The following is a 27,788-nucleotide window of genomic DNA, read 5'->3' as shown; positions in this document are numbered from 1 at the left end:
ATTCACAGGACAAGCTATCATTCAAACCTATGTCTAGTGTTTGCGACGCGCAGTCCCTAAAGACCACCTGCCTAGTAGTACTTTTGGGGACACTTAAAAGTCTGACTCACATGTGCAACAGTTCACTCGGGCTGATGAGGCACGGGACGGTCAAAAAGTGCCATGTGAAATCGTGTCGACAATCCGAGGCGTGCAACATGCACTGATACAATGTAACGCCTGCTAGAGTTCCGCCGAGCGCTGTGATTTACACTTGATCAGGATCGCACAAGTCCTTCAAGAAGGGTGAGTGGACGCTCCGTTGAATTATCAAAAAAATCGCGATGTGGGTCAAATAGTAGATAGGTCATCATCACTGCAGACGTGCACACATATATTGACCCTATATTAACCTGTTTGCACATCTGCTTCTGTAGCAGTTGTAATAACTGTAAACGCATGTCATTGGAAGGCATTGAAATTCTTTCGATGCAAAACGGGTTTCTTTGCAAAAAGGAGTGCCACGTGACATACTTATGATCGCTGTGTTGATAGTCACCTTTAATTGACCAATGCATTTCTTTTCTTTGGTGTTATAACTGTTTTCAGTGAGACGTGTCCGAGTGCGTACAGTAGCCTACAATTTCATGTTTTGTATACTGATACCTGCTGGATGAGTATCGGGGCTGACGAATTTATCTGAATTCTTTATTTAGCTGCTTCTGGTTCAGAGCTTTATGTTTCTAATTTCACAATATTTTCTAATGACGTTTGCTTAATTTGAATACAAATTCTTGCACAGATGTTCAACAATAATGGTCTGCTTTATATATGTGTGACAGCATTGGACACAGACCAATGTCTTGTGTTTGAATGTATACATTTTTAAATGAGTAGTAATTGACATTAAAGTAGAGAAGTTGGAAAATCCAGACTTCAGCACCAGTAATGTCAGGTAAACCCACTTGGGTTATCCACTGGTCTGGAATCAAGTGGTTAAAGGCGAGAGTTTGGCAGTGGTGGATTAGAGACGCATCTAATTTAGATGATAATCCAGATTATGGAGTGTGCTGCGATCAGTTCTATGTTGGGTCAGAGAGCTCAGAGTTCAGATTTGTCACCTCATTAGAGGTCACCGTTGACCAATTAAAACAGCAATGTATACAATGTATACCACCTTTTAAAAACGTACTGATGTATACTGATTGTATAATCGGTTCAGCATGCAGATATGCTCCATTATAAACTGCACAAATTGTTAAGGACAAATATGAATAAAAATGGTGGTTGCATAGGATAAGGACTGACAACCATAGCAATGTGTACACGGAAAATAAGTGCATCTCATCTGTATGCAAAATTCCTCTATCATTCTGGGGTGTGACTGTAATTCTATTGAATATTCTGTGTAAAACAATCTAGTAGTCCCTAACATAGATTTAGGCACAAATTGGGTCTTTAAAAGGTTTACTTAAATCCATAGCATGAGCATTGTTACATTTATGCCAGACTATAATGTTTTAATGTGCTGTGAATTATAACATTACTCTGTGAATTACTCAAATGCATTTGCATCGAATTCTGTGTAAATGAACTGCCAGAGCCTCAGGCACTGACCTGCTTTTCATTATAATGTGCAGGAAGCGCATTCACTATATTGAACTTTAAAACATCAGGCACACCGATGACAACCTGGAGTTTTTGAATGCTATACCTCCAGAGAGATGTGTAAAAACTCCACTTAAGATGTAACCCGTGGCCTGTACCAAACAGCCTAGTTATGTTGCTATGGTGTGTGATGTAATTAATACAAAAATGTATTCTGAAGTAACAGTTTACAAAAGGTTAATTCACACATTTTTTATTTTTTTATCTTACAATTTAATAATTATTATTTACAAACAGGAGATTTTATTAAACATATACCACTGCCAGACACTAATATAGTCATTCTTTTTTTACAGTAATCATAATAATCTATATGAAAGTAAATTTAGCTATTTATGCTTGTAAGATTTCAATTAAAAGAAAAAGGCTGATTTTGGATCAGTGTTTGACTCGAATGCTGTGCAGAAGCAGTGGCAGTGGAGGCCCCGGCAGGTCAGAGAGCTTTGTAGAGATCGGGTGTCTGTCTCTGGAACAGCGGCAATGCCGGCTGTCTCTCCAACACGCAAACACTCCGAGAAAGCTAGAGAGAGAAAGGAGAGAGAGAGGCCTCTTTCTACAGCCAGTTGTACTGCAGCATTAATATTTCATACACCCACCTTTAAAGAAGGAGGAGGCCCGAGTGACAGAGCTGTAGAGGGGCCTTGGAAAAGCATAGCACAGAGGGGATTCTCCCTGGCTCAACAAACCATTCTCAGCGTTTGCTTGAGAAAATGCTTCACCTCTTACACTTATTGAAGCTTAACTTTAGACATTCAACATTCAACTCAACTATTCTGTGCATGTGGATAAAACATAGCCGAAAATGTAATGTATTCATGTATTTTGTTGTGTAAATATTTAATAGTTTCTTATGAACATAAGATGATATCTGTTTTTTTTATTAGTTTGTGCAAAGTTAGCACATAATTCAATTAACATAATCACATAAATGCAGCTTTTATGTTTTATTTCAAAGTGCTTTTTGAAGTCAAACTAATGTTAGAATTCCTGAAGTTTCATTTCCTCAATACTGATTCAAAGTAAAAAAAAAAAATTCTACTTTTTTCAATGGTTGTGAAGGTTTTGCGTCTGCACTGTGCCATTCAGTGGCTTACGCAAGTGACATAATGTGTTGGGGTTCAGTTAATGTGCTCAAGGTGAGATGAGGACATGATCATCGATCATCAATTGCATCAAATATTATTAAATGTGCTTTGTAGGCCCAAAATTTGTCTCGGGAAAAATTCAGGAAAAACCTCACTTTCTCTCTTGCTCTCTGTTTTTCTGTCTGTCTATCTGGCATATCCTCAATGCAGCCTTTCTTTCCACTAGCACAAGAAACATTTGCAGCTCTCGAATGTGGAATATGAGAAAGTCTTTCATTCTTCTCTTGTACAAAATATTCTTGGTTTGTCGGTAGATGTTTGAGTTTTCCTGGCAAACAGATTTTGGCAACTCAAACTTGATGATCAGTTTTGATAATACATCTCTTTAGGCTGACTAGAAGACTTAGTGTTGCGTGTAAATGCATTTGTCAGTCTTTATATTAATCATGAGGCAAATACAGTAAATATGTACTATTTTGGTTAGGATATGACACCTTTTACATATGTCTTTGAAATGAAATCTGACATGTAATTGCCCCATGTTATGGATACAGCAAGTTGTGTCATGTCAGGGGCAAGTTGAATGATATGTGATGGATTTACAATTTACATAATATTATGAACATAAAAAATGTATGCAGTCTAATTTTCCAAAATCTTATTTTTACATAAATGTCATTTTACGTGGCAAAAAATCCCCATGGACAGACGCCTTTGTAAAATGTGCCCTTTCTGAATGTATGGTTTGTTAGATAAAGCAAGCAATACATTTTCTTCCACTAATTTCAAACCATTCTTACAGTATTGTATTTACAGTACAGTATCTCCTCATTCAAAATGCTTCTTCTCGAGCCTTATTGTGCTGTGAATTGTTGGTATTAAATAATAGATGAGGAGAATTCGGGGGTGTGTCTGTCTCAGGATGTTATAAGAGAGGCAGTTGAGTACAGTAGAGTGGCGAGAGATCAGAGCCCCGACCACTCACATCTGCACAATGGCTCGCACAGGACCGCTGGGTCTGAATCGGCAAGCAATACCGCAGTTTATTATGCTCTGCTGCCAATACCAGACAGATTTTGATGTGCTGTTTAAGTTTATTCCTTTGTTTCTTAGTGTCATTACATCTTACAATTTGCACCTTCATCAGGTTATCACAATAACAAACCCCTATTGAATTCACATTCGTCCCTGTGTCTGTGGTCAGTGATTGTGTTTATATCAGCAGCATCATTACCAGCTGATTAACTACTGTGGGCTCATTGCACAGTTTGCACCATGTGTTCACATCTGAGCTCTGTGTTGCATTCAGAGACGCAGAACCAGCACTGGTTTGGTGCCCCGTGGCACCCCATAGGTTCAGAAGAGCACCAAGTTGCAGGAATAAAGGGCTCATTCTCATATGCCCCGAACTGTCTTCCAACCTCCTCATTATGTCTGTGAAGTGCAGTGAAGTCGACTTGACTATATACAGTTATTATAAAACTGTCTATTATGTTGCCACATTGAGCCAACTTCTCTTCTCCCAGCGCCAGAAGCTGTATATAATCTTAAATTAACCCCGAAACAAAGAAGCCGACTTGTTGAAACAAGTTTTTCCTCTCGTAAGCAGTGGTCTTTCCAAGCATGCCTTGACTGAATTGTTGGTCTATTTTTTTTATTTGATATATCGTCAAGGTTTACAGCAGAACTTCCTAGCGCAAACTGACGTCTATCGAGAAATCCCTGGGAAGAGGGAAACATATTTTTATCTGTCACTGTGTGTGGTCAGTGTTTAGGTGTGAACCAGCAGGGACGTCTCGCACTAATAGCAGCTGTCTCTGAGACGAGCCATTCAGACGCCTTCCTTGTTTCATCAGACAGATGCTCGATATGTAATCTAACTTGTTCATGTACTGTTTTAGTGTCAGAATCGTGGCTGCGATTTGAGATTCACGCCCCCTGTTTGTGGCGATCCGTTGGGTTGTCGGCCTGATGTTTGATAGACAGAGCTCCTCCCTGCTGTCAGTTTTGAAATCGAGCACCCTAAATCTCTATTAAAAGACTTTTTTGTATTCCTGTTTAATGCCGGTCATGCTGGCCAACATAAATAAGTCAGACAGTGTCCTGCTAAAGTTCAACATACGCTCTATTGAGAGAGTGCCGTTTGTCCCACTCCTCCTCTTATGTCTGTCTGTTACTTTTTTCCTCCTCTGTATATTTGTCTATGCCACTGTCAGTCCCTGTATCTTGCCCGGCTAGCTGTATGTCTGCCCTAGGCAGGGCAACAAACATTAAAAATGCTTTCAGTGTTTCGACGCAACGTTATATTTACCACGTCAGCTAAAATAATGTCTAGTCTCGCTGCTCTCTGTGTTTACACTTAGCTTTGGCCTACGCATTTGCTGAATATATGTGATTTCTACAGGCGTTATTGAGACGTAGTCAGTGAAATAGCGCATATTTATATAGCCTTGCATTAAATATGAATTATTTCTCTCTCTAAAGGAGTCAGATTAGCCAGGTTATTTTTGTGAGGCTGAACTGTAGAAGGTGTCAAACAGGATTTTCTAATACACACTCATATCAACAAATTTCCTTTTTATTCATTAAAAACAAGACATGACATGTTTAAGAATATTAATTTAAAAACGGTTACTGACAGTTTAACAGAAGTTTACGCATTTTTCTTTTTACAAAAACAATTCTCATTACCGTAACCATTTAAAACTGTCAATTCCATATCGCGTCAATCCATAACTGTCAATTCCAGAAGCCATGATCCCTAAGCAAGTTCTTATTAATCATACACAATAAGACATTAATGTAGTATATTTTAATAAAACATTCTACATGTAACATTTGTTTAAATGCAGAAAACTACCTGTATCGGTAATGATGAAAGAAGTTGTGTACACAGTGTGACAAGAGAATGTTATGCTTTTTACTAGAAAAATACAGTTATCTGTTAACCTGTGCTTTTTCGCATAAAATCAAACTTAATGTAAATATCTTTGTGTGTTTTATGTGTGTGTAAACAGTCCTGTTACGAGGTTGAGACTATTACTTTATATTTAACACAAATATTCTGATATTGTTTTTTTTTGTCATTTTATTTTGTCATTTTATCTTGTCGAACGTCCAGTTGGTATTTCTGAATATTTTCATTTGACCCTATTTAAATTACAACATATAATTCACTCAGACAAATCAGGAAACGTTACGGTAATGAGTATTTCAGCAGAAAAAGACATAAAATACATAAATAATTTAGTTTATTATGATTATTTTTGTGTTACCGGATTATGTGTTCACTTTAGTGCCATGATGTTTCAGGGGTTTTGTGAGAATGACCCATTTGAGAAATACAGGAGCAAATAGATTTATCATCTTTTTTGTCACAAGTATTTGTTTTGTAAAGTTTGTGTTTGTGGAAACATTAAATGAATCTAAACGCTTTATCCTCTGGATGGTTGTACTTTTCTTGGTTGTCAAATTACTTGAATATGCTTTTCCCACCAAAAAAAGTGAAAAGATCTGGGACAATGTGTATTTTCCCTTATTCTCTTCTCACCAAGCGAGACACTGAGAACAATCATAACTTGGTATGAAAATAGCCTGTTATGCCACATCCCCCTAAGTTATTTGTCCCTCACAGCAGAACAAAAGTTGTCTACTGTTTCTACTACTGTTCTGGCTTGACTCTTAATCACTTTAACTGCAGAATATATATTTTGCCAAGTGAATGTGGACAAAGGACTTTGTGTTTGTGTGTAAGGACGGTGGGTGGGAGGGGTGAGGGTATGAGGACAGAAGGGGCGTGCACATGTGTGTGTGCAGGGGCAGAGAGAATGGTTTGTAATGTGGTGGTGCCGCTGTAGAGGATGGGAGGAGATGGAAAGGGTTGGAGGGGAGGGATGTGCTTTTGTTTTGTTCTCTGTTGCTGAGCAATGGGGACTGATGCATTGGGAACAGCTGTGATGGCCAAAGCTTTTCTCTTTCAATCTGCTGGAGAAGCCCTGAGGCGTATACACAGATACAGCAGCTTAATGTGTGTGTTGAGGGAGAGGGATAAGTGTGCACGTAAGAGAAGCAAAAGGAGACATAAAGTAACTGAAAGAGACATTAGTGAGTCTGTGAAGGTCAGGTAATCGCTCTGTAAGTGAGTGCTATTAATACAAAGAAAAAGGGACTGCTGAGGCATATTAGTTTAGATGGCTTTGTGTTGAAGAGAATGCTGGGAAATGTTGTCTCAGCTTTACACTACCTGAAAGTGAAGAGAAGAACACGAAATTAGAATGACAAGTAAATGGGGTCATATCAGAAGAACTTTCACAAACTTTCAGAAAGGAATAGTTGCCTCCTAAAATTGACTTAAAAGCATTTTTAACTTTGTATTAAAGGATTGTGGGTAATGAAATTATTGGATGGCCCCGCCCCCGTACCAAAGCCACTGTCAAAATATCACTTTCGTTACAAGTAACTTAATACTAGCATTACTTACTGATCGCTATGAAAATATTGTCATATGAGTATCAATGCATGCCAAAATTTCACAAACCCATTTATGGACCGTAAAACAGGCAGAGTGACATGATAATTATATATTTGTAATACAGACGCCCCACTTTTGAAACCTCATATCCCCTGAGCCCAACCATTCTGGGCACATTGTTTAGCTGTGTCAGTGTGGTGGTTTGAGAGGCACATGGGAATGATCTTTGTGCTGGGGTGCAAATCTAAAGTCAGCCAATGAGCACATTTTATTGATGGAGGAAGACACATACAGCAGGGGTCTCCAAATCTCCAACTCAGCAGAGTAGGTTGGTGTAGGTTTTTTATCAGCGAAGTCCACTTCAATGGATATCACATGCTCAGGGAGAAGGGAGCAGTGAACACTGCGTAGGAACCCCATCAAATGGAACGCAGCTTAAGTGTTCAGGGCTGCTTGATAATTACACACAGGTGGGTTGGAGCTTCAGTTTGCAGGATGGTAGCCCACCAGGAGCAGGGTTGGAGATCCCTGCCCTACAGAGACTTTAGACAGTTTGCTGCTTCAGTAACTAAGTCACACAGAACATCATACAGAATTCATACTTTTGTGCCTATATGTCATTCAGACTCCAGAGGTTGCAATTGCAAGTGGGCTTCTGGTGAAGTTCATCTACCAAAAAAGTTTTGACCTCTATTCGAGTGTTTGTCATATTGGCGCGTATCCTCCAAAAGAGAATGTCAGGTGAACACAGATTGGTGGACACAAAATTTAAATAAAATAAGCACTCCTCATTTAATGTGTCTGATGTTCTTATTGTCATCTGTGGCTCCTAGATTCACAACAATTCACACCGAGAGAAGACAAACTCTGTAGTTTGTTCACGGAGTAAACGGCACCTAAATAGCTTAAATAGTGGACCACAACATTCCAAAAATAAATAGGAAAAAGGAGAACCATGGAAATTGGTATTTAAGGCATTCTTTAAGAGCCCACAATTTTGAAAACACGAGGCATGTTGTACAAGGTGCTGGTGAAGTACATATATTCATATTTCTTCATATTCCAAATTCTTATTTAAAGGGATAGTTTATCCAAAAATAAACATTTGGTCATCATTTACTCAACTTTGAGTTTGTTCTGATGAGCACAGAGAAAGATCTTTGCAAGTATGCTTATAACCAAACAGTTATTGGACCCCATTGACTACCATAGTAGGTAAAATTGCTTTATATATTTTTTTGTTGAACACAGAAGAAGATATTTTGAAGAACACTACCATTATAATTTTTCCTACTATGGTAGTCAATGGGGTCCAGGAACTGAATATCTTTTTCTGGGTTCAACCAAACAAAGAAGTGAGGAATATCAGTGTTTAGTGCTCACATGGAAAATGTTTTCTACGTTTGTAGACGGGGCAATGTCCGCGCACTGGAATGTTTATTGAATTAGTCAGCTTGAGAAAGAAAAGGCAAGTCACGATAGGGGAGTGTTTGCCGTAAAGTGTAAAAAACTACCTGTTTTTTAGAATCACTGTCTCTCCCAACATGGGTTTGGTTCGGTCGCGTGCTATGAAGAGCACAATAGGAATGCAACTATTTGTCATTAAGTGCCTAGACAGACACCAGAAAGACGTTTCTCTGCTCGCCCATGTAATTATACTTTTTAATACTTTATTTACTGACATTTTGACATTACTGACATGCTCACATGACTATATATATTAGTATTAAAACCAATGGACACAAATGTCTTATCAGCTTGAATCTCCCGTTTCATAGTCTGTGATAATGCTTTATGCCTGCTTCTTTTACAGTTCTTTACTGTAAGACCTTTCCTTTGTGTCCACTCGAAAATGTTGCTCCCAATAAACACATCTCAAGTTTTTTGAAGTTCTCCAGTCGCAGCCATGAGGAGTCACGAAATGAAAGAGAAAAACAGCATGATGTATGGTATCCTGTCACATATGGAGTCCGCTTCCAAAACCACAACCATCACTGCATTGCTTCTGCTCCAGCTGGGGTGTGTTTTTATGCAAGCTTTTATGTGTGCGTGTAATCTTACAAATGTCTGGAGGAGGGTCAAAAAACCCCTGTGTTATATCAATATTGTTCTGCATAATCACCATGGAAATGGGATGAAACACCAGTGTGTGTGTGTGTGTGTGTGTGTGTCTGACTTGAAGCACAGTGTGCCTTATAGACTGTTTCATCGGGCGTGCACCTGACCCTCAGTTAATGTCTAATAATATAACTATTTATGTGTTATTTAATTTATGTTCATATTCATTTGTATTATTATTTTACTGAATAATAAGTTTATTGAATAAACGATTTGTTGAAATTTGTCATATGTTCATTTTATTAAAAAACAATATGTTGAATGCAGATCGATCCTGCAGTTCGATCACATTTAAAGCCACAATATGGACGCATTTTGTTATGAAATAGACAAAAATCACTTGCACAGTGTGATATATTTCATGCAGTTGTGTACTTGCATTATCCCAACTGTTTCCAAGTGTGCAAATCCAGAGAAATTCCTATTTAAAATAATGGCTCGTCCCTTGTCGCCCTTGTATTTGTTGCATATCAGCGACTTAATATCCGGTGCTCCGCAATATCCTGGGGAAACTACGGCAACACGCAAATGCGTCTGTTGTTCTGTCATTATGGATCACGATTACTCTTTGGCGAGTAAAGGAAACCCCAAAAAGCGTTAATCGTGGTTTACGTTTTAAACGACAACTGTACGACGGTTTTAAACACGTAAAACTGTGTAGCATACCAAATCAATTGACAAAGTCCAATATCTTTCACACGCTAACTTAGCATTACATTCCACATTTCTTGCTAGCTAATTCATTACGATGACATAAAATTCATTCATTACCTCGTCGGTGAACATGATGAGCGATCTCCATACGCCTCTGGATGGTGAAAACGACATGTCCCATAATTCCACTCTCCTACATAACGTCATTTAGCTTCGCCTTTTGTTGTTGTTTTGAAAGTGCACCATCTAGGTAATGAAATATGTGCACCACATATCGTGGTTGAGCTTGGCAACGCAATCTAAATAAAAATATTGGAGAGACAAGTTTAGCAAAGTAAAGGTTCTTCTCGGACTGTTATGAGAAATAATCTACAGGCACTCTATTGGTTATGAATGCATCACATTTTTTGTTTATTTCAAAATAACTGTTATTACCAAAATGACAGTAATTCTGAATTCCCTTTGTGGATAATGTTAAGATGATCCTTGTAATTAAATATCCCCTTTCTTACGTTGCAGAACTGCCTACTTCTTACAAGGCACTCTCGTATCTCTCATATCTTTATACCCACACATGCACTAGATTTTGCCCACTTTTTCCGCTTTATGAAATGCTGCAGTCATACATGACTCAGGCTTTGTAGCATTGCTCTACAAATGTATGCGCTAGGATGAGATGGGTCGTGGCGGTCTGATTATGATGGAGGTGGGTTTCTATAACTCCGCAATAGGGAAAGTGGGAAGCTGGATTCACATTAAAAGGAGGAGAATCATGTCATGCATGACTTACAGCCTGGAACGTGGTGCATCTCAGACACGGGCCGACCAAATAATAAATAAATAAAGAACAAAAGGGGATCAGATTTCAAACTGGCTTTAACTCCTCGTCTACCCTGGCCGCTCAGGTCTTTCACTGAATAAACAAAGCAAGAATTTCATCACTTCTATTTATAATCACTACATTAGTTTAATGACACAGGTTTTAGCAAGTTTTTTGACCAAAGAGAAAGCAATACATCCATAATGTTCACACTGTCCTTTATTATATATTGCCGACATATTCATTACTAATAGATATAGTGAATATTAAATATATGGCCCAGGCCTGGTCACTTATCTAATCTGCTATTTATCAATGGCCGTGATCATCAATTATGATGTTCAAATGAACCCCCCCCCCCTGCTGAAGTGTGTCTGCATGTCTAATGAGCCAAATTAGATAATGAGGTAGACAGGCGTGCCAAGGGCTCTCAACGGACTGTCGAGGAGGAGTGGAGTGGCCTGTTGTGTAGAGGAGGGGTGGTTTTAGTAGGAGTTTGCTTAGCGATGTTTCTGTTGGCACTAGAAATCCATGTGTATGTGTCAGAGGCTTGTAATTAAGATCACCGCGATCGAGCGCCCTTTTGTTTGCGTGACTGTGTGTAATAGAGCAGCGTGGTTTCATAGCACTTCTGCTAATATCCACACCAAATATCTGTCATCATATCATGGAGCATAGCGCTTGAATATTTTCATTTGCAGTCAGCCTTGACCTCTTAACTTGCTGCCTTTTTGATATTATAGTCAGTTATTATATCAAATATTGAAAAAAGATTGTGTGTGCATTTAAATAATAATACAAAAAATAAATAATACATCAATATAAACACTGCACTCAAAGCACATTGTAGTTGGATTTGTTTAGGACAGTGATTCCCAATCAGAGGTGCATAAAAAGCAGAAATCTGTTACAGAATCTGTTACTTTTTATTATTCATTATTAATTATATATTGATTAAGCAATTATATATACATTCAGTGTTGAAAACTGTCAATTTACCTTACCCTGACTGACAACGGTAAGCTTATAATAATAATAATGTATAATTTGAGGGCCCTGGTCAGATTTAGTGGGAAATATGTGTTTTTTTCAAACAGAGATGACAATAGAATGGCAAGTTATGGATAAATATAAATCAATAATAATATTGTAATGTTGTTATTATTAATTATATTATGAACTAAATTAATGTCTTGAATCCTTTGATTTATAGTTATAAATGACAATAATCACAATTATTAAATCTCATGGATTTCACATGGGATTTAAGATTCACTCAAACATGTCCAAAAGCACATTTCAAATGACATTCATGTGACATTTCTGGAAGGGTATTCATATTGATAATTAATTATTTTATATAATATTTACCTTTTGTTTGTTTAGTTCTTTTATGAGTCAGGTGTTTCGGGTTTGGTGGATTGAAAAAATTACATTCCAAACACCAAAATATGTGTGGATTTATCAAGACGTCACTCCGTGAGAGAGGTGAGATTAGATTACATGAGTCATTTTGTACCATATCACTGTTTTAAAAAAAAATCATTTGTGATTGATTGTAATAAGCCATGTAATAGTCATGTTGATGATAATTCTAAAGGTTTGATGTCAGGGAATGGGCAAAAAATAATGTTTAGCAAACACCAATAGGAAATCAAGCTGCTGCTCATTATTTTGTAATGACTCATATATTTTTTGAATGACTCCCACACTGTTCATGCAATGCTCGGCCCATCTACTGAAGAGGCAGTTGGTGGGAGGTTCTTACAGCAAATTATCATACACTGTCAGAATATGTAAGAGACTTGGTAAAGGAAGAGAACAGGAGAGACCTTAGAGCGAGAGGGAGACAGACGAAGGGAGGGGAGAGAGAAGAGGCGGGCTGTGCTCCCTTGCTTGCAGCGTGAGGGAACAAAGGGGATGTTGTAGATGCCGCCCAGCGGCCACGACTTCTCCGTCCTACCTCGACTGCTCACTGAGCCATTTCCTGTTTTTGACCTGAAATCTTTATTTAGAACCACCCTTCTGCTCATTTATACATAGTGATAGACAAGGGAACAGATTCACAACAATGTTTTTTGTCCTCTTTATGCGCCAGTGTATCTCTTCAGTTAATGTGAGAAAAGTACTGTGTGAAAAAACACATCGCCTCGGTCATTGAATAAAGTTAGGCGCCTTCTGTGGAATTCACTAAAGATGTTTGCTAAACTTTTGTTACCAATTCAGCCCTGAGCTGGTGGCACTAAATCTAAACATGCTGAAGTGTAGACTTAAAATAGGGGAGTGTTACGTTAGTCGTAACACCTCAGTGACAGATTTGCTGGCAATAGGCACTCTAAAGCCTCAACAATTCTCTCTACATCCAGACAGTATCATTTACAGTATACCGTAGACATATAGGCCCCATGACATTGATAACATGTGCCACAATTGCTGTCATGGCTGTATATCACGCATTCTGAAAAGTGCAGACTTGTAGTCCTCATGAAGAAACAGTGATGTGGTTTGTATGTGTTTAAATGTTTATTTTCTCTGGAAATACTTAATTGTGGGTAAAGTCTAAAAGTAAGAACAGACAGTGAAGCATTTCTTTTTTGGATATTGCTGTGCTAAGAAACGTTTGCCACATGCATGACCTCATGTTATTTTGTGTCCATCAAAATTTTGTTATTTAGAGTAAATATGAACAGCGTCTTCTGATCCTATTTAAAGAAATGATGCTTCCTTTTTTGCATTAGATATTTGCTTCAGCTCCATTGGCAATCCTTTTGGCATTGCTGTAACTGCCTTGGCATAATTACATGTTTGTTAAGTCAAGCATCACTGTTAGTATTGCTCATAGTTTGGGTTCGAGGTCTGTTTGAATCTCTTATTATTCAATTTAGGTGCAAACCACATTCATTTGTGATTTGAACATTATCAGTTGGCATGTCATCTGCTGACAAAGATTACGCTACAATTAGAAGAAAAATCCAAAACTTTCCATCCAACACAACACAACTGTGTATAAACACAATGAAAACCTCTCAGGATTTGAACATTTTCACTGTAAGAAAATTGTTAGTTCAACTTAAAAATAAGTAAGATGGATGTTTGCACCAATCACATTTTTTTATAAAAAAAATTATTGTTGTTAATTATTGTCTATTGCTGACAAGACATAATGCTAGCGAGAACATTTTAAATATATGCTTATTTCAGATGTTAATATCATTCAATGTTATTATCCTATTAAACTACTTATGGTTTATTTAGTGTTTCATTTTTGTTACTGTATAAGCCATTATGAACTACATGTATGCAGTGCTTGTTCTTGCCATGTGGTGGCAGTTTGATAGCTTGTCATTAACATCATTCATAAGGTCATATGCAGCTGTTGTGCACTAGTGTCAAACTATTAATTCAATTTTTTTTATTAAAATACCTTGAATGACCCGAATAACACCCATATTCCAAGCACCCGACAATGCGTTTACACATTACCATTACTAGTCAAATGAATGACAGTGTAGCTAAAGAGTAAATTGTTTTATTAGTTAGTTGTAGTTTTAGGACAAACAAGATATGTAGTATACAATGACTTTATTAGAGTAGCTATATTAGAGAGAGAGAAAGAGTCCGATCGTGTTGTTCCAAAACGTAGGCTACTGAGCTGCATTTTAATGCATCACAGATGCGCTAGGTGACAACTTCACCTTCATGAGAACCACCTCAACATACTCGAAACGCGCATGTATGTTCCCCGCGCCTTTGACGCCCCAAAATGTGATCTACTAGGTAGGTAGCTTGTTAAGGTTTGGTACACAACCCGAGAGTTAGTGGGTGGAAGCGTGGTGAGTGTGCTTGCGTGTGTAGGGGCTGGACTTTTCTGAGCTCAGTGTAGTCGAGCAGAAGTCTCGCGTCATTCGCTTCCGAAGGCGACCGTGTCGGTCATAGTGCCTGGCTGTGTTTTAAAGCACTGGGCTGGCGAATAGTCTACTGTCCTTATTTCGCCATAAACTCACTGTCGGTCAGCCTCCTGGTCCGTGAGGGTTTTATCGGTACCGATTCGGAGGACAATAAAAGAAGATCCTTCCCGATGCTTGAATTTGTACCTCCACTTCAAGTAGACGAGGTAAGCGAACAGCTAATTCAGATATAACTGAAATCTCGCAAAAGGCTTGGAAACACCGATGTTGCACATAGCGAAGGCAACAGTCATATTTATATTTATGTATTGTTGTCTGGCGGTCAGTGCGATATTCAGAAAGTTCACAGGCATGTCGCAACCCGAGCTTGCGCTCGGAACCGCTCGGTTCACGGGTACTGCCGAGCCGAGACCCCCGAGTCAAACCCTTTAAACATATTCATTGTAGGCTACATCTTTGCGGTTGCTCTTGATTTGTACTTAAAGATACAGATTCCGTTAGCTTACGAGCTTGACTGGGTCCACTGTGGTCCGATGGGACAGATAGCTTTATGTTGTCTTTTGGTGTTTCTACGATTCCCAGCGAGGATGAAAGCGTGATGTTACTCATTACTGTAACTGTTGTCAGCGCATTGGTTACAAAGTTGCGTTTTCATGGTTTGATTAAAACTGTTTTGTAAATGAGTAATTTTTGATATTATAGGCACGGAATGGTTTTGAGGCTACAGAGGATTTTATTATTTGGCAGGTGACTCAAATAAATAAATACATCTGTTCGCACAGCTCGTCATGGAACAAATGCACATGCTGGAAAATGGCAATGGAAGGATTGTGAGGGACACTGTCTTTATATGTGTCAGTCAGTGTGTAAGCAAAGACTCACGTCCACCTGTGGTTTTATTTATCAACATTAAAATATTAAAATCAAACATTGATATTACTTCTAACCTTAATTGTGTGTCGTACCGAAGTGCAATCCTTTAGGACTCCTGCAGCAGTTTTGCAGGTGATATTGTCAGACTCGCAGACATTCAAAGTCCGAATATCACAGGCACGCTCACATGTGCACACACGCCCGCACATGCGCACGCACGCACGCACGCACAGTAAATTCTGAGGATCAAGGTCCAGTTGGATTTTCTAGTGATCGCATGGGTCCCATTTATTAGAGTAGATTACAACCCCAGTATTTCTGTTTTACTTCCTTTAAAGGAAAACACTGACTCTGTGACATTTACTTTCTGTGTCATCTTTAAATGTGCACTTCCTTCCTGCAACAGTCACAGAAGTAAAGTGAGCGGGTTGTCCCCTAATTAATAGTAAATGTCAGAGAGTAGGTGTCTTATGTGTCCTTATCTTCCTGCTCATCAAGTTTACATCACAAAGAATGTTGTATTAATGTATGTACCGCGCACTACACTGCCATCAACAGCAGTAGATTTTAGATTTGCTCATGTTAGCAGTCTATTTATGCACCTGGATGTGGGAAACATCTGTATTCTTGAATCGTAAGATTAGTGCATTTTACACGATTCTACAGATTACATCTATCATTGAAGTTTGTCTTGTTTTTCATAGTCAAGTTGTCAATGTTATATTGAAGTTTCAGTTTCTAAAGTAGTTTCTTGTGGAATGAGAGGAAAGGAAAGTGAATGCAAAAAGGCAATAAGTTTACAATTATTTATTCAAGTATTACATCTATAATTTGACCTTATTCGTCTGTTGCCTCTTCAGTTTTATTTTCACTTAAATGGTGTGTGTATTTGTGTTGTGTGCCTGTTGAACACCTTCACGTAACGCTCCAAGCCTTCTGGCTCTCTGGTCAAACCGGTTTGAATTGCGTTCCTCTCTATGCTACCATTTAGCTGTTTTTTAACAGAAGTCTGACGTATGTGTGCAGTTAAAGGGAGCTTCTTATTGCTACCTGTGTTGTGCTCACTGCCGTTGTTTGACATCTTTTACTCTGACATTACTACTCTTATTAAGTCAGGTAACTCAACCCTCTATTATTTTCACAGTAAGCTACAGTACAAACATTTTTATATTACTCCCTAAAATCATAGGTCTCCAATAATATGTAGACTTTTAAGATGATGTAAATTGTTTAGATCACTCAACGATATAACAGTGCAATAAGAATATCTGAAGTTTTTGTCGGACCCTTGCTAATCTCTGGGAATGAGACTCCATGACTGAGTACCCCACACCTCATCTTAAACTTCGCCTTATCCTATTTGAGTGAGTGTAAAATATTTGGCACGGACTAATATCTGGTTTTAAAATAAAGATTTTTATGGTAAAGGTTTAAAAAATAGCTTAAAGCGATAGTTCATCCACATTTATTTGTTCTGCTAAACACAAAGGAAGATATTTGAAAGAATGTCAGTAACCAAATTGATCAGATTTTTTTACCCTAGTATGACCGTGAATGGGGGAAGAGATCTGTTTGGTTACTGACATTCTTCCAAATATCTTCTTACGGGTTCAAAAGAACAAAGACATTATACAGGTTTGGAACATGAAGACAGAATGTTTGGGTGAACTATCCCTTTAACACGCACAAACATAATCCGTTAGTATTCTTCATCCCAAATAATGTAAAGTTAACACTATGTTTAATTTTTTTAAATCACAATCTTTTGATCTTCTCTCAAACATGCTCAAAAAGTGAAGGCAGTTTGCTCTGAAGTTTTATATGGCCACATGGTGCAGCCTCATTTGCCTGTTTATTGATGTTAGCTCTTTATTGCGGCTCACGTTTCGGCAACGTTCAAATAAGTAGTAGTAGAGAAACAAATCCTTATCTGTATTTGGTACTCCAAGGGTTTGCAGACTTGTCAAGCATACAAATAAATTTTACATTACATTTAAGAACTTATAAATCGGCAATTGTGTGAGAATGTGTGGCTTCAATGTGGTGTCTGGGGCTTCTCCATCTCTCTCTTTCTCTGTCATTCTTTAAAGATTTATGTCTGGTATAACAATATCTTTAAAAAGATACAAGTGCATACTTCATATGTCTGCGTTAGTTGTTGTTTGATGCACCAGTTTATAATTTGCGATCAGATTTATGAATCGAATGAAATAACTTGGAAGTTTGGGTCAGACATGGACAAAATTGTCCAGTATGTATTAGTTGCATCACAGCCAGGAACCATGATTTGCTACATGCTGTTTGGTGGTGGATCAGAAATATGTGTGTGTGGATGTGTGCAGGTATGCATTAAAATATATAGTTTTATTAGCAAATATTTTACAAAACAATTTTAAATAAAGGCATATTTCAAAAGAATGTCAACAGGTTTGCGTGAGCTTAGAGTAAAGGCCAGGTGCAAGGTCTTTGAAGTCTCCTATGTCTATATTTGTGGCATCAATCTGACATATGTGATGCCTTTTAATATGTGAATCTCTGCGTTTCTCGACATGCATGTGGTTGCGTCTGCATTTGTGCATTTGTATCTGCAGGTGCTTTAGAAAGCTACACAGACAGTGCGTGTGTGTGTGTGTGTGTGTGTTTGTGAGAATCAGTACCCTCCAGATCTGAAATAGCGCTGTGTGGAGGTGAGGGGGGAGGGGAGCTCTTGAAGCACAGGCATGGAAACGTGCAGATCCTGTTACAGGATCATAATATCACTGAAAAACTCTCTGCTCGCTCCATCTTCTCCACTGCACTTGTTCGCCTGCTCATGCCATCCCTTCCACCACATTCTCTCGCTCCGGTTCCGGCTCCAGCAGGACACCCAGTACTAAACCTCTGCTGTCACCCCCGCTCCCATATGTGAACATATCTGTGGTGTGTAGGATCAGAACAGGACGTGCAGCCTCCCTAGCAGCCTCGATGTAGTTTCAACCTCTCCTCTGACAACTCAGTCACAGCCTCTCCAAAGCCCCCTGCCGTTTCACGCTAATTGTGGCGTTATCCGGTGCGGTGTGTCAGACACTTAGGAGTCGTAACCAGGAAGCCACCAAGTTGCACTTTTAAAGCTTGCCAGTTTGCCAGCCATTTTGTCCAAGTCTTTATAGCGTTTCTTGCACCACAGATGTTTTTTTTTACACCGTGTCTTTTCTTCTCCTTGGAGAGATTTCGCACAGGGTCATCGCTCAGCACTGGTGCATAATGGAGCAGGAAGGCTGGTTGTCTGTTTGTGAATGTCTCTATGTGTGAGAGAACACAGTGTGCTGCTCCTGCGCTTCTGACTGAGGAGAATTCAGCATTCTCCTCTTTCTCCTCTCTGGCTCCTCCTGTTGTCTCTTTGTGGTTAGTATATCCAGGTCAGCGGCCAAGTTAAAGTACAGGTTGCCCAGTCACAGGCCAGTTGAAAAACTGTAATGTCAAACCATTCATGGAAATTGCAGCTGATTTGCGTAAGGAGGATGAAAACCAGAAATCCATGGTATTAAGTGAAGATCTCTCCTAGTATTCCTAGACTCTAGTGTAGGCCTATTGCTAAACATTTGATTAAATGGCTAAATCTCTTGGAAGCTTATTCTGATCAAGAACTGATCACTAAGAAAACCGACGGGGTCAAAGTTTATTTTTGGGGTAGGGTTTATTTTAAACGAAATACCAGATTATTTGAATAGAATTACCAAAAATTATGATTGTACTAAAAATGTCATCTAATGAAATTGACTGTAATAGGATTTTACAGACAATGCATACAATTGAACTTTCTGTCACTGTGGTGGTACCCTTAAGGACACTCTACAGTTAAATGTATGTTTTTGGGTACATACCCTAAAGATGTACCTTTTAAAGCTACAGTTTAATGTTTTGGAAACAAACTTGGTTATTTTACGTAGGGTTTTTTTGGTAGGGAAGCTCCAATTGATTGGCCGCAGATCAATATCAGCCTATAGTCACATTCTCTGACTTGCAGAAATGTTTAGTTTTGTACTCCGTGTTTACTCCATTTTGTTCAATTATGAGTTTAAATGTTTCTACTAATTTGTGTACTGTCTGAGGTTAATAGGTTAACAGTGACAGTCATCTAAGAGTTTAGATTTAAGTTAAATAAAGTCTGAAGGATCAAGAAATATCAGCTGATCATGGTGAGAATAAATCGATAGTCTTAATATCTGTAAAAATCTTTAGTGGAGCATCCCTAGTTTCCAGACAGACTGAGAAATAAACTTGTACGCTCTTACTCTCGGAGGTTGGATGTAATCAGCCAATCAGAACTAAGCTAAACTAAGAGAGTTGTTTGTAGTTTGGACGGTCAGGAAACGGGTCGTACCTCATACCCTTTTTTTGACCTTTCGCACTTAACACCAAGGAGGCTGATGGATGAAACATAGTAAAGGAGACAGAAGCACAATCAGAAGGAATTTGTTGGGTGGGGCAGCAGTGGCATTCGAGTGCTGCAGACAGTCCAATCCACTCCTCAGCGTGAGTCACAGGGACCCGTCGAGCTGCCGTGGCATTCCTCTTTGTGGATTACTGTGGGAAAATTTACGTGCATGAAACTTCTTTAAAGCTTCAGACAATGACGTATACTGTATAGGGCAATGCTAGCTGAGTTTATAGCAATATTGTAGGAAAATTGTGATACTGATCTAAAATGTATCTTGCCTTTTCTTCCTCTGTCACGTTTGCTTGTGCTTTTCAGAATCACTCATACTCTTAAATTTGCAATGACTTTACAGCAGCGTATTGTGACGTAGTGCTGTTTTTACAACTCAGCTTGAGTCACTTACACTCCTTTGCCTTCTTTCGGTGGTACTCATGCTCAAAATAACCTCAGTCTCAAAACAGTCCCACATTACTTCCTCTACTGAAACGTTTTGGCAAAGCCCTCACCTTTCTTCCTGAGGTTGCTGTGGATGTTACAGTGTAAATGTCTCGGCTGATCTTTTATTAGCAATTGACTTTATAGACTTTTAAAAACGTTATATTATACCACTTACTTGTATTTCTTAATTTGTCTTTAAATCCATTCAAATCTTTCTCTATACCTAAGCTAGCCCAATACTGTAGTTGCTGTTTCTTATAGTCTCCATCATCTGAATAATTTTCACTCAGTATGTAAACAGCATTGCTTTGGAATGCACATTCATCTCCAACAAACGTAACCTGTTTTTCTCTCCTGCAATTCACATGTTGTTTTAGAGTCATCTGCTCAGAAGCAGCAAACTGGAAGAAAAAACTTTTCAAACTTTCCTCAGCCCCTTCTCCCCCTCTTTCTCTCCGTTCCTCTCTCTCTTTCTCTCTCCACTACCTCTTTGTCAACTCTTTGGGTGGATTCCCAGCTGACTGTGTTTGTCATGGTAACAGCAAGGCAACGGGCCCAGCCGCTTGCACTTCCTGAGTTAGTGGAGCTGACTGACAGATCTGCATCTGCGCAGACTGTGTGTGTGTGTGTGTGTGTGTGCAGACAGGGCTGGGGTGTGTGAGGCTGTCAGCCTGGATTAGGTTCAAGCACACTGCAACGCTGCCTAACGCTACCGGGCTTCACTTTATGCTAATAGAGTGGGGGGGCCTCAGGAACGGGCTTCTGTTTCTCTCGGTCTCTCTCTTTGCTTAGATCTTCCTCTGCCTGTCTCTCCCTTTTTGCTCGTGGGCCACAAAGAAAACCGATGCATCCTTTTACATGCATGTTTTATTAATTATTTTCAATTCTTATCCATTTCCAAAGGAAAAATTAGGTTTCATCCTACCTGTTTATGATGCTGAAATATAACAAATTGCAAAAGTTCATGAAGGCACAATTAATCTAATTATGAATTAAATATGTTCCTGTAGCTCAGTTGGTAGAGCAAGATGCTACACATGCATAACTAACAGACATAGAGGTAAAATGTATAAATGTTAAGGTGTAAATTACTGGAGATCAGCTACAGATTTAAATAAAAATGTAACTGCTTACTTTGTAACAGGAATCTTTCATTAAAGAGGATTTTTCTAGTGATGCATGTAAATCACAAATCGGGATTAGATAGACTTGTATGGTCAACTTCTGGATTAGATAAATGTTTAACTTTTTTGCATGTGTGTGGTTATGCTTCAGGCTGTTGAGCTTTAGCTATTATAACATGCATTTGAAAAGTAAAACCCATTCTCATAAATTGCATGTTTAAATTCAGCCTCTCTAAAGAATTGCTTCTACAGGTATATACACTAAACAGCATGTCCTACACCATATACATGTCAGATGTCTTTGGCTGTTGTCATTACACAGAGTGATGCAAATCCGACCCGGAACTGAAATTAGAACGACAGACAACTCTTTCTCGTGATTCAGAGTCGACTCCTTCTTCCTCAAGCCCATAACTTTGTTATTCGTTCACTTTCGGCTTTACAACTTGACTGCTTACATTCACACACTGCATGAAATGTTATTTTAAGGACATTGTAATAGTTACTCTTTAAGGTGGCTAAAATGACAGTGTACCATAAACAATGCATTTGTAGTCACGTTTTCGTTTCTTACTCTGTTGAACAGTTTGTCCGTTTGGGGCTTCTGTAGAAACAACATGGTGAAAGGGGTGTGGTGTGTGTTGATAGAAATAGCTCATTCTAAGGTAATAACATAACGGTCATTATTTAAGCTCTTTAAACACCTCTAAAGATAGTTATGTATATAATATTGCATTTCTGTCAATAGATCGATCCTCCAAAAATGTACGGACCGAATGGTCCTCTCACACTGCAGAGTCAGGTGAAGGGGTCGGGTAAAGTTTAATCCGGAACAATTATACAAAGCTTTAGCCCAATTCATAAACTAGACAACCCTTCATCTAGGGCAAACATGTTCACATGTGTTGTTTTGAATGTCGTCTTTCACTAGTGTAATCTTTGCTCTCTATAAATTCCCCATTTCTCTCACATTCTCTTTTCTGAGCAGAGCTACTGTGACTCACTGTACCGAATATTGTGGCGGACCATGCGATCTCTTATTAATCTCTAGTATCTTGAGCCAAGTGCTCCTAACATTGAAGCTTAGCACAGTTCTCTCACACACAAACACTCCTCCTCTCCATCCTCTTTTCCACCAAACACTCAGGTGGATCTTGTCTTCCCGCGTCTAGCATGTGTTTAGGCAGTGAGCAATCAGGGCAGTGCGCTCATGTGACACATTCTTACTGTATGTACTTACTGAAAGTCTGACACACATTGCCACCCTCCGCTCTGCAGTGCGCCTCAGGAAGGACTAGTCAGAGAGCTGTATTACTGTAAACGCTTCTACGGTAGCTGATCACTTGTTTTTTTTTGCATCATCAAACGACAAAGTGTTTGATTTTGATGAAGCTTGATCAAGTTGTAATATCCTGTTGGAGATGCCATAGTTGCTCAAAATTAAAGATTATTGTAAGCTTATCCATTTGGCACAGTTGTGTGGCATTGTGGGTTTATTCCCGTCACTGATGGCTACACAGAGTGTACTGACTCTCACCCCAGTGGCGGCACCAAATGCTAATATGACAACAGCTTGCAGGGTGATGTCATGGCAACCAAGCGACAAGCCACAAATCTGTTAATTAAAGCAGTTTCTTTTATTTTTAGTCAAACTTGTTGATGGAGTAAACCAACTGTTGTTTGGGTTCTTTTAGTTATGTATTTGTTATTCCTGTTATATATCGATTATATTTGTTTTACTGTGCATCTCCACCACAAGAGTACTTCTGAAATCTTATGTTGTCAATCACTAAGATGTTTTGCAGGTTGATGTTATCAGATCATTTAATGTCTCAGTTTCTAAATATCGAAATGTTTGATACACTGCTAAACTGTTGTGGAACATGAGATTTTTTAGAAATGGTGTTGACTCATCAAATGAGTCATGAAAGTTATGAGTGGCTGTGTAACTCTCTCTCTCTCTCTCTAAGCAGATATATGTTGGGTAAAGGGGCAAAGCGGAAACTAGACGAGGATGAAGAGGGGCTGGAAGGCAAAGCGTTGGCGGCAGGAATCAGAGCTGGAGTAATGGGCGACGGTCTCTCCAAGGTCTCCTACACCCTACAACGGCAGACCATCTTTAACATGTCCCTCATGAAGCTCTACAACCACCGCGCGCTCACCGAGCCCAGCTTGGAGAAACGTGTGCTTATCAACAACATGCTGAGACGCATCCAGGACGAGCTAAAGCAGGAGGGCAACCTGCGACCGCTCTTTTTTCCCCCTTCTCCTCCTCCCGATGACCCAGTGGATGAAGGTTTCCGTGAGGCGCAGCCTGCTTTCAGCGTCCTGTCAATGGTGGTGTCGTCCCCCACCCAGTCGCCGGCACCATCCTCCATGATCCTTGCCCCCCCCTCGCCAGAATTGTCAAACGCCTCCCCCTTGGAAGCCTGTCTCACCCCTGCTTCGCTTTTAGAAGAGGACAGCGTGACACTTTGCACGTCGCCATCTACCTTAGCTCCCAGACTTTCTTCTTCTGCAGCCAGAGACAGCTTCTCTTCTGCCCTAGATGAGATTGAGGAACTCTGTCCACCACCCTCACCAACAGCTACGACAGTGCCTGGTGTTACCAGTCCATCCGCCCACACAGTGGCCCTTCAGATGCCATTGCTGCCCACAACCTTAAACTCAGGGGCCTTAGACTCCAAAGACTGCAGTAAATCCTGCAGCCCAAAGCTTGACGGACGGGTCCCGCTGCCCGAGGAACGCTCGGCGGTCCCAAACGCAACCGAGTCCAGGTTGCTGGAGACTCTTCCTCCTAATAGCCTGGACATGAGCACCTCGCTGTCTTCCTCTTCCTCAGGCTTTCTAACAGACCTAGCCCTGGACGACATTCTGTTTGCAGATATCGACACCTCCATGTATGATTTCGACCCCTGCACCTCTTCCTCAGGTGCCGCCCCCTCCAAGCTGACGCCCATGGTGACGGCGGATGAACTCCTGAAGAGTCTTTCACCCTATAGCGGTGCTTCTCCTGCTGTCAGCTCAAACCAGCCATTCAAAATGGACCTTACCGAACTGGACCATATTATGGAGGTGCTTGTGGGATCATGAGAAGGTTGGCAGGCAATGCAAAACCAATCAAAGAGTTTTTAAATACAACCTGAGAAAGAACCTGAAGAATCATGTGTTTTTGTACAGTTTTATTTCTGTTGTTTTTAATGACAAGGAACTGTTTTAAAGGTGATGTTGCCCAGTACTGTTTCTCAACACTGTGCATGCACTGTGCTTGCCTTTTCCAAAACTGAACATGAAGTAATCTATGGAACACACTTTGGCTTCTTAGTGCCTTCATCATTTATGACCACTTGGTAAAATCTCTTCGTCTGTTCGTTTTCCCTTTTATCCCTCATCATTTCTTATCAAACTAGACAGATCGCCGGAGAAGGACTAGCATTTTTATTTCCCCTCCTCAGAATACAGGTGCGAGAAGGTACAACGGCAGCCCGTTCTTTGTGTTCTTTCATTTTCATGAAGCACAATGATTTTATGTTCATGTTTGTTAGAACTGTGCGATGCTTAATGACATTATAGTGATAATGATCTATCGTTCATGTTTGTTTGTCTGCTTTTATTTCACTGTCCTTTTAACTTTCTTACGTGAAACATATACATTTATGAAATGTTTGGTTTTACAGAACACGCTTTACCAATTTATTTATACAGTACATGGATGTGTGGAGTGGTCGGATATTTACAGTCAACCAAATTTCTTGTGATCTGCCGTAATGGCTCAGATTCCAGGTGTTTACATCTCAGCTGGCAATAAGTGACATTTTTCTTTCTGGTGCACATTTTACAGATACATTTCTTTGATACGATGTGTTTTCCTGTGCTGGAAATTACCAAGCCAATGCTAAAACCCCTTTATGATATAAGTAATGTATGCAATCAATGCTTTTCTTACCAGAACTGTCTCATTTTCCTGTTATCTGTGTCAAGGCGTCACTTTAACTTATTTTTTGGCTTTAGTTGATGCATAATATCATTCTGAAACAGTGGCTCTTTTTGTTAAAGTGCAACACTAATGCACATCAAAAAGGTCTGTGCATGTCTGTTCATGCCTAGAAGAAAAACTCCACAGACACGTAAGTTGGTGGTTGCTATTTTGTGAGTCCATTTTCAACACAATTGAAACAGTTTGCCAAATGTATGTCTGTCAGCAGTGCAACGGTACATGATTTCTGTTAAAATACTAATGCATGCAGGATTATAGCTCATAAATGTACAGATGTCAGATGTATGATTTTTGGATGGTTTGGTCTTATTTTATCTTATTTATACAATTGTTTGTTTGAGTTTAAATTAATATTATTTGTTCATGTTTAAAGTGGATTCTCTCTCTGTTGCCTCCTGGGTTTTAGTGTTGTTTGACCAGTAGAAATGGTCAAATTTAGTTCAAAGAGTATGCTTGCATTTGTTCACCAGTAGGGTTCAGCAATCTGCTAATGTGATGTGAAACAGTGTTTCAGGAGCGTTGGAGTTCAGACAGTCCCTAGCTGTTGAAGAGTATTGTGCATGTATGTGCAATAGTAAGCATTGTATAGTCGCTAAGAGAAGCTTAAACCACTGAATTCAGATTGGTTGGAATCTTTGATACTTTTTGTGCACTTCATGTTTATGACTAATGGAAAGGGACCAGTTTTAATATCAGTTCATATAAGTTTGACAAAGCTACACTGCACGTGTTATGCAAACCGAAACAATTCTGTGCTGATAAACATTTATGTGGAGTAATATCATTGCGATGTGCAATGTCGGAGAAAAGTGTAAAACTTCTTTTATCAAGTTAAAAATCTTTAAATCTTTTCATAACAGGTGTTTAAGGCATGACCATTTAAGGTCTAACATTTGAGCTTCGGTTCAGAGAGGCTTTTGCCAGGGTCACAGTTTGGATTTGTAACAACCCAGAAGTCAAAAGAGAGAATTTTTATGTGAACATGAGTGAATACGCGAGCAGAGCGGACAATACTATGGAATCAAAATTATGATTAATATTACCTATAGGAATTTTTGGATTTGGAGTGATTGTTTTTATTTTAAGTTATTTATTTTTTTGTTTCCTGTGTAAATATATTTATTTTGATGTTAAGCTAACATGCTGATTGTAATTTGTACAGAATTTGAGATAGGAATGTATTATGCTTACGGGAATGTATCACTGCTTATTAATTGGGGTGGAAGCCATTTTTTCATCTTGTTTTAATAATGCATTATTGTTTGTGTTTGTTTATTTTCTTGTATTATAATTTGGGGTGGTGTTTGTGCTCATCTCTGTCAACACTCCCTGCCCCTATTTAATTATGAGTATTTAATGTATTTCAGAGAGTGTGCAAGGGAAAGGTTTGTAAAGCAATAGTTTATTCGCTACAAACTTCAGAATTTCAATCTTCCAAAGCTTATTTTTGGGAAAATCTTTTGATAACCCTGAATGCCAAATGTAAAAAGAACGCAGCATGATTTCTGATGTTGGTGGCTGTTTTTAAATGGTATCTCAATGTATTCATCCGGTATGTCAGTCTTCATCTTATGCTTCAAGCCACACCTTTGGGGAAGTCAAAGTGAAGTGGTTTCAGGATAGTGACCACTGGGATCTGATAGTGACCACGTGTGAGAGAGACAAAACATGGGGTGGTTGGGATCTGAACCTTTTGTCTGCTTATTAAGAAAGGCTTTATCTTCAAGCCTTGGAGCTGTGCCTTTTTCTATGCAATATTACCGACATTCATTTTGAGAAAAATAACCCACATCAACTGATGATCACTGTATTTGCATCAAGAAATGGACTGTAGAATATATATATATATATATATATATATAAAATATGGACATGTGTCTATGAATTTGAAACAGTCTTACTTTTCTAGTTTTATATCATACAATAAACAGATTTGAAAGAATTACATTGTTTTTGTTTTCTCTTTCTACATTAATACATGTAAAACTATGAAGCGTTTTAGTAAATGCTTTAGAAACATGATTTTAGTTCAATTACAAAATAATGTATGCGTTAACAGGTAAATTTATGTAGTTTGTGAGTTAAAAGTGAGACTGAATCATGCGGTTCCCTCAGCTCGCACAGCTGCTCTACATAAAACAGCGGACATTTCTTTGAATCAACAGTTGCCTCCATTTCACACCCATGACTCATAGGCTGGTAGCAAGAGTCTATTTCCAGTATTGGGGCCGCA

At 39.0% G+C, this 27,788-nt stretch overlaps 1 protein-coding gene across 3 annotated transcripts; it reads left to right on the top strand.

Moving 5' to 3' along the window:
* The first annotated feature begins 158 nt into the window (after positions 1–158).
* sertad2b (SERTA domain containing 2b) lies at positions 159–27,487 on the top strand. 3 transcript variants are annotated; one of them, XM_079473935.1, is made up of 2 exons: positions 159–285; positions 23,532–27,487. In XM_079473935.1, exon 2 carries the CDS (start codon positions 23,536–23,538, stop codon positions 24,649–24,651), a length of 1,116 nt encoding a protein of 371 aa, XP_079330061.1. In that variant the 5' UTR covers positions 159–285; positions 23,532–23,535; the 3' UTR covers positions 24,652–27,487. The 3 variants fall into 3 exon arrangements, with proteins under 3 accessions (XP_079330061.1, XP_079330059.1, XP_079330060.1); XM_079473933.1 differs by lacking the exon at positions 159–285 and adding an exon at positions 14,717–14,909; XM_079473934.1 differs by lacking the exon at positions 159–285 and adding an exon at positions 14,717–14,909 and having other exon boundaries at positions 23,529–27,487.
* The last annotated feature ends 301 nt before the right edge of the window (positions 27,488–27,788 follow it).

This window comes from Barbatula barbatula, assembly GCF_947034865.1.
Source record: "Barbatula barbatula genome assembly, chromosome: 14".
Taxonomy (NCBI): Eukaryota; Metazoa; Chordata; class Actinopteri; order Cypriniformes; family Nemacheilidae; genus Barbatula; species Barbatula barbatula.
This window is presented reverse-complemented; position numbering and strand designations above follow the sequence as displayed.

Coding starts and splice junctions, on each gene's coding strand:
- sertad2b (XM_079473935.1), top strand. CDS start 23,536: ATGTTGGGTAAAGGGGCAAAGCGGAAACTAGACGAGGATGAAGAGGGG.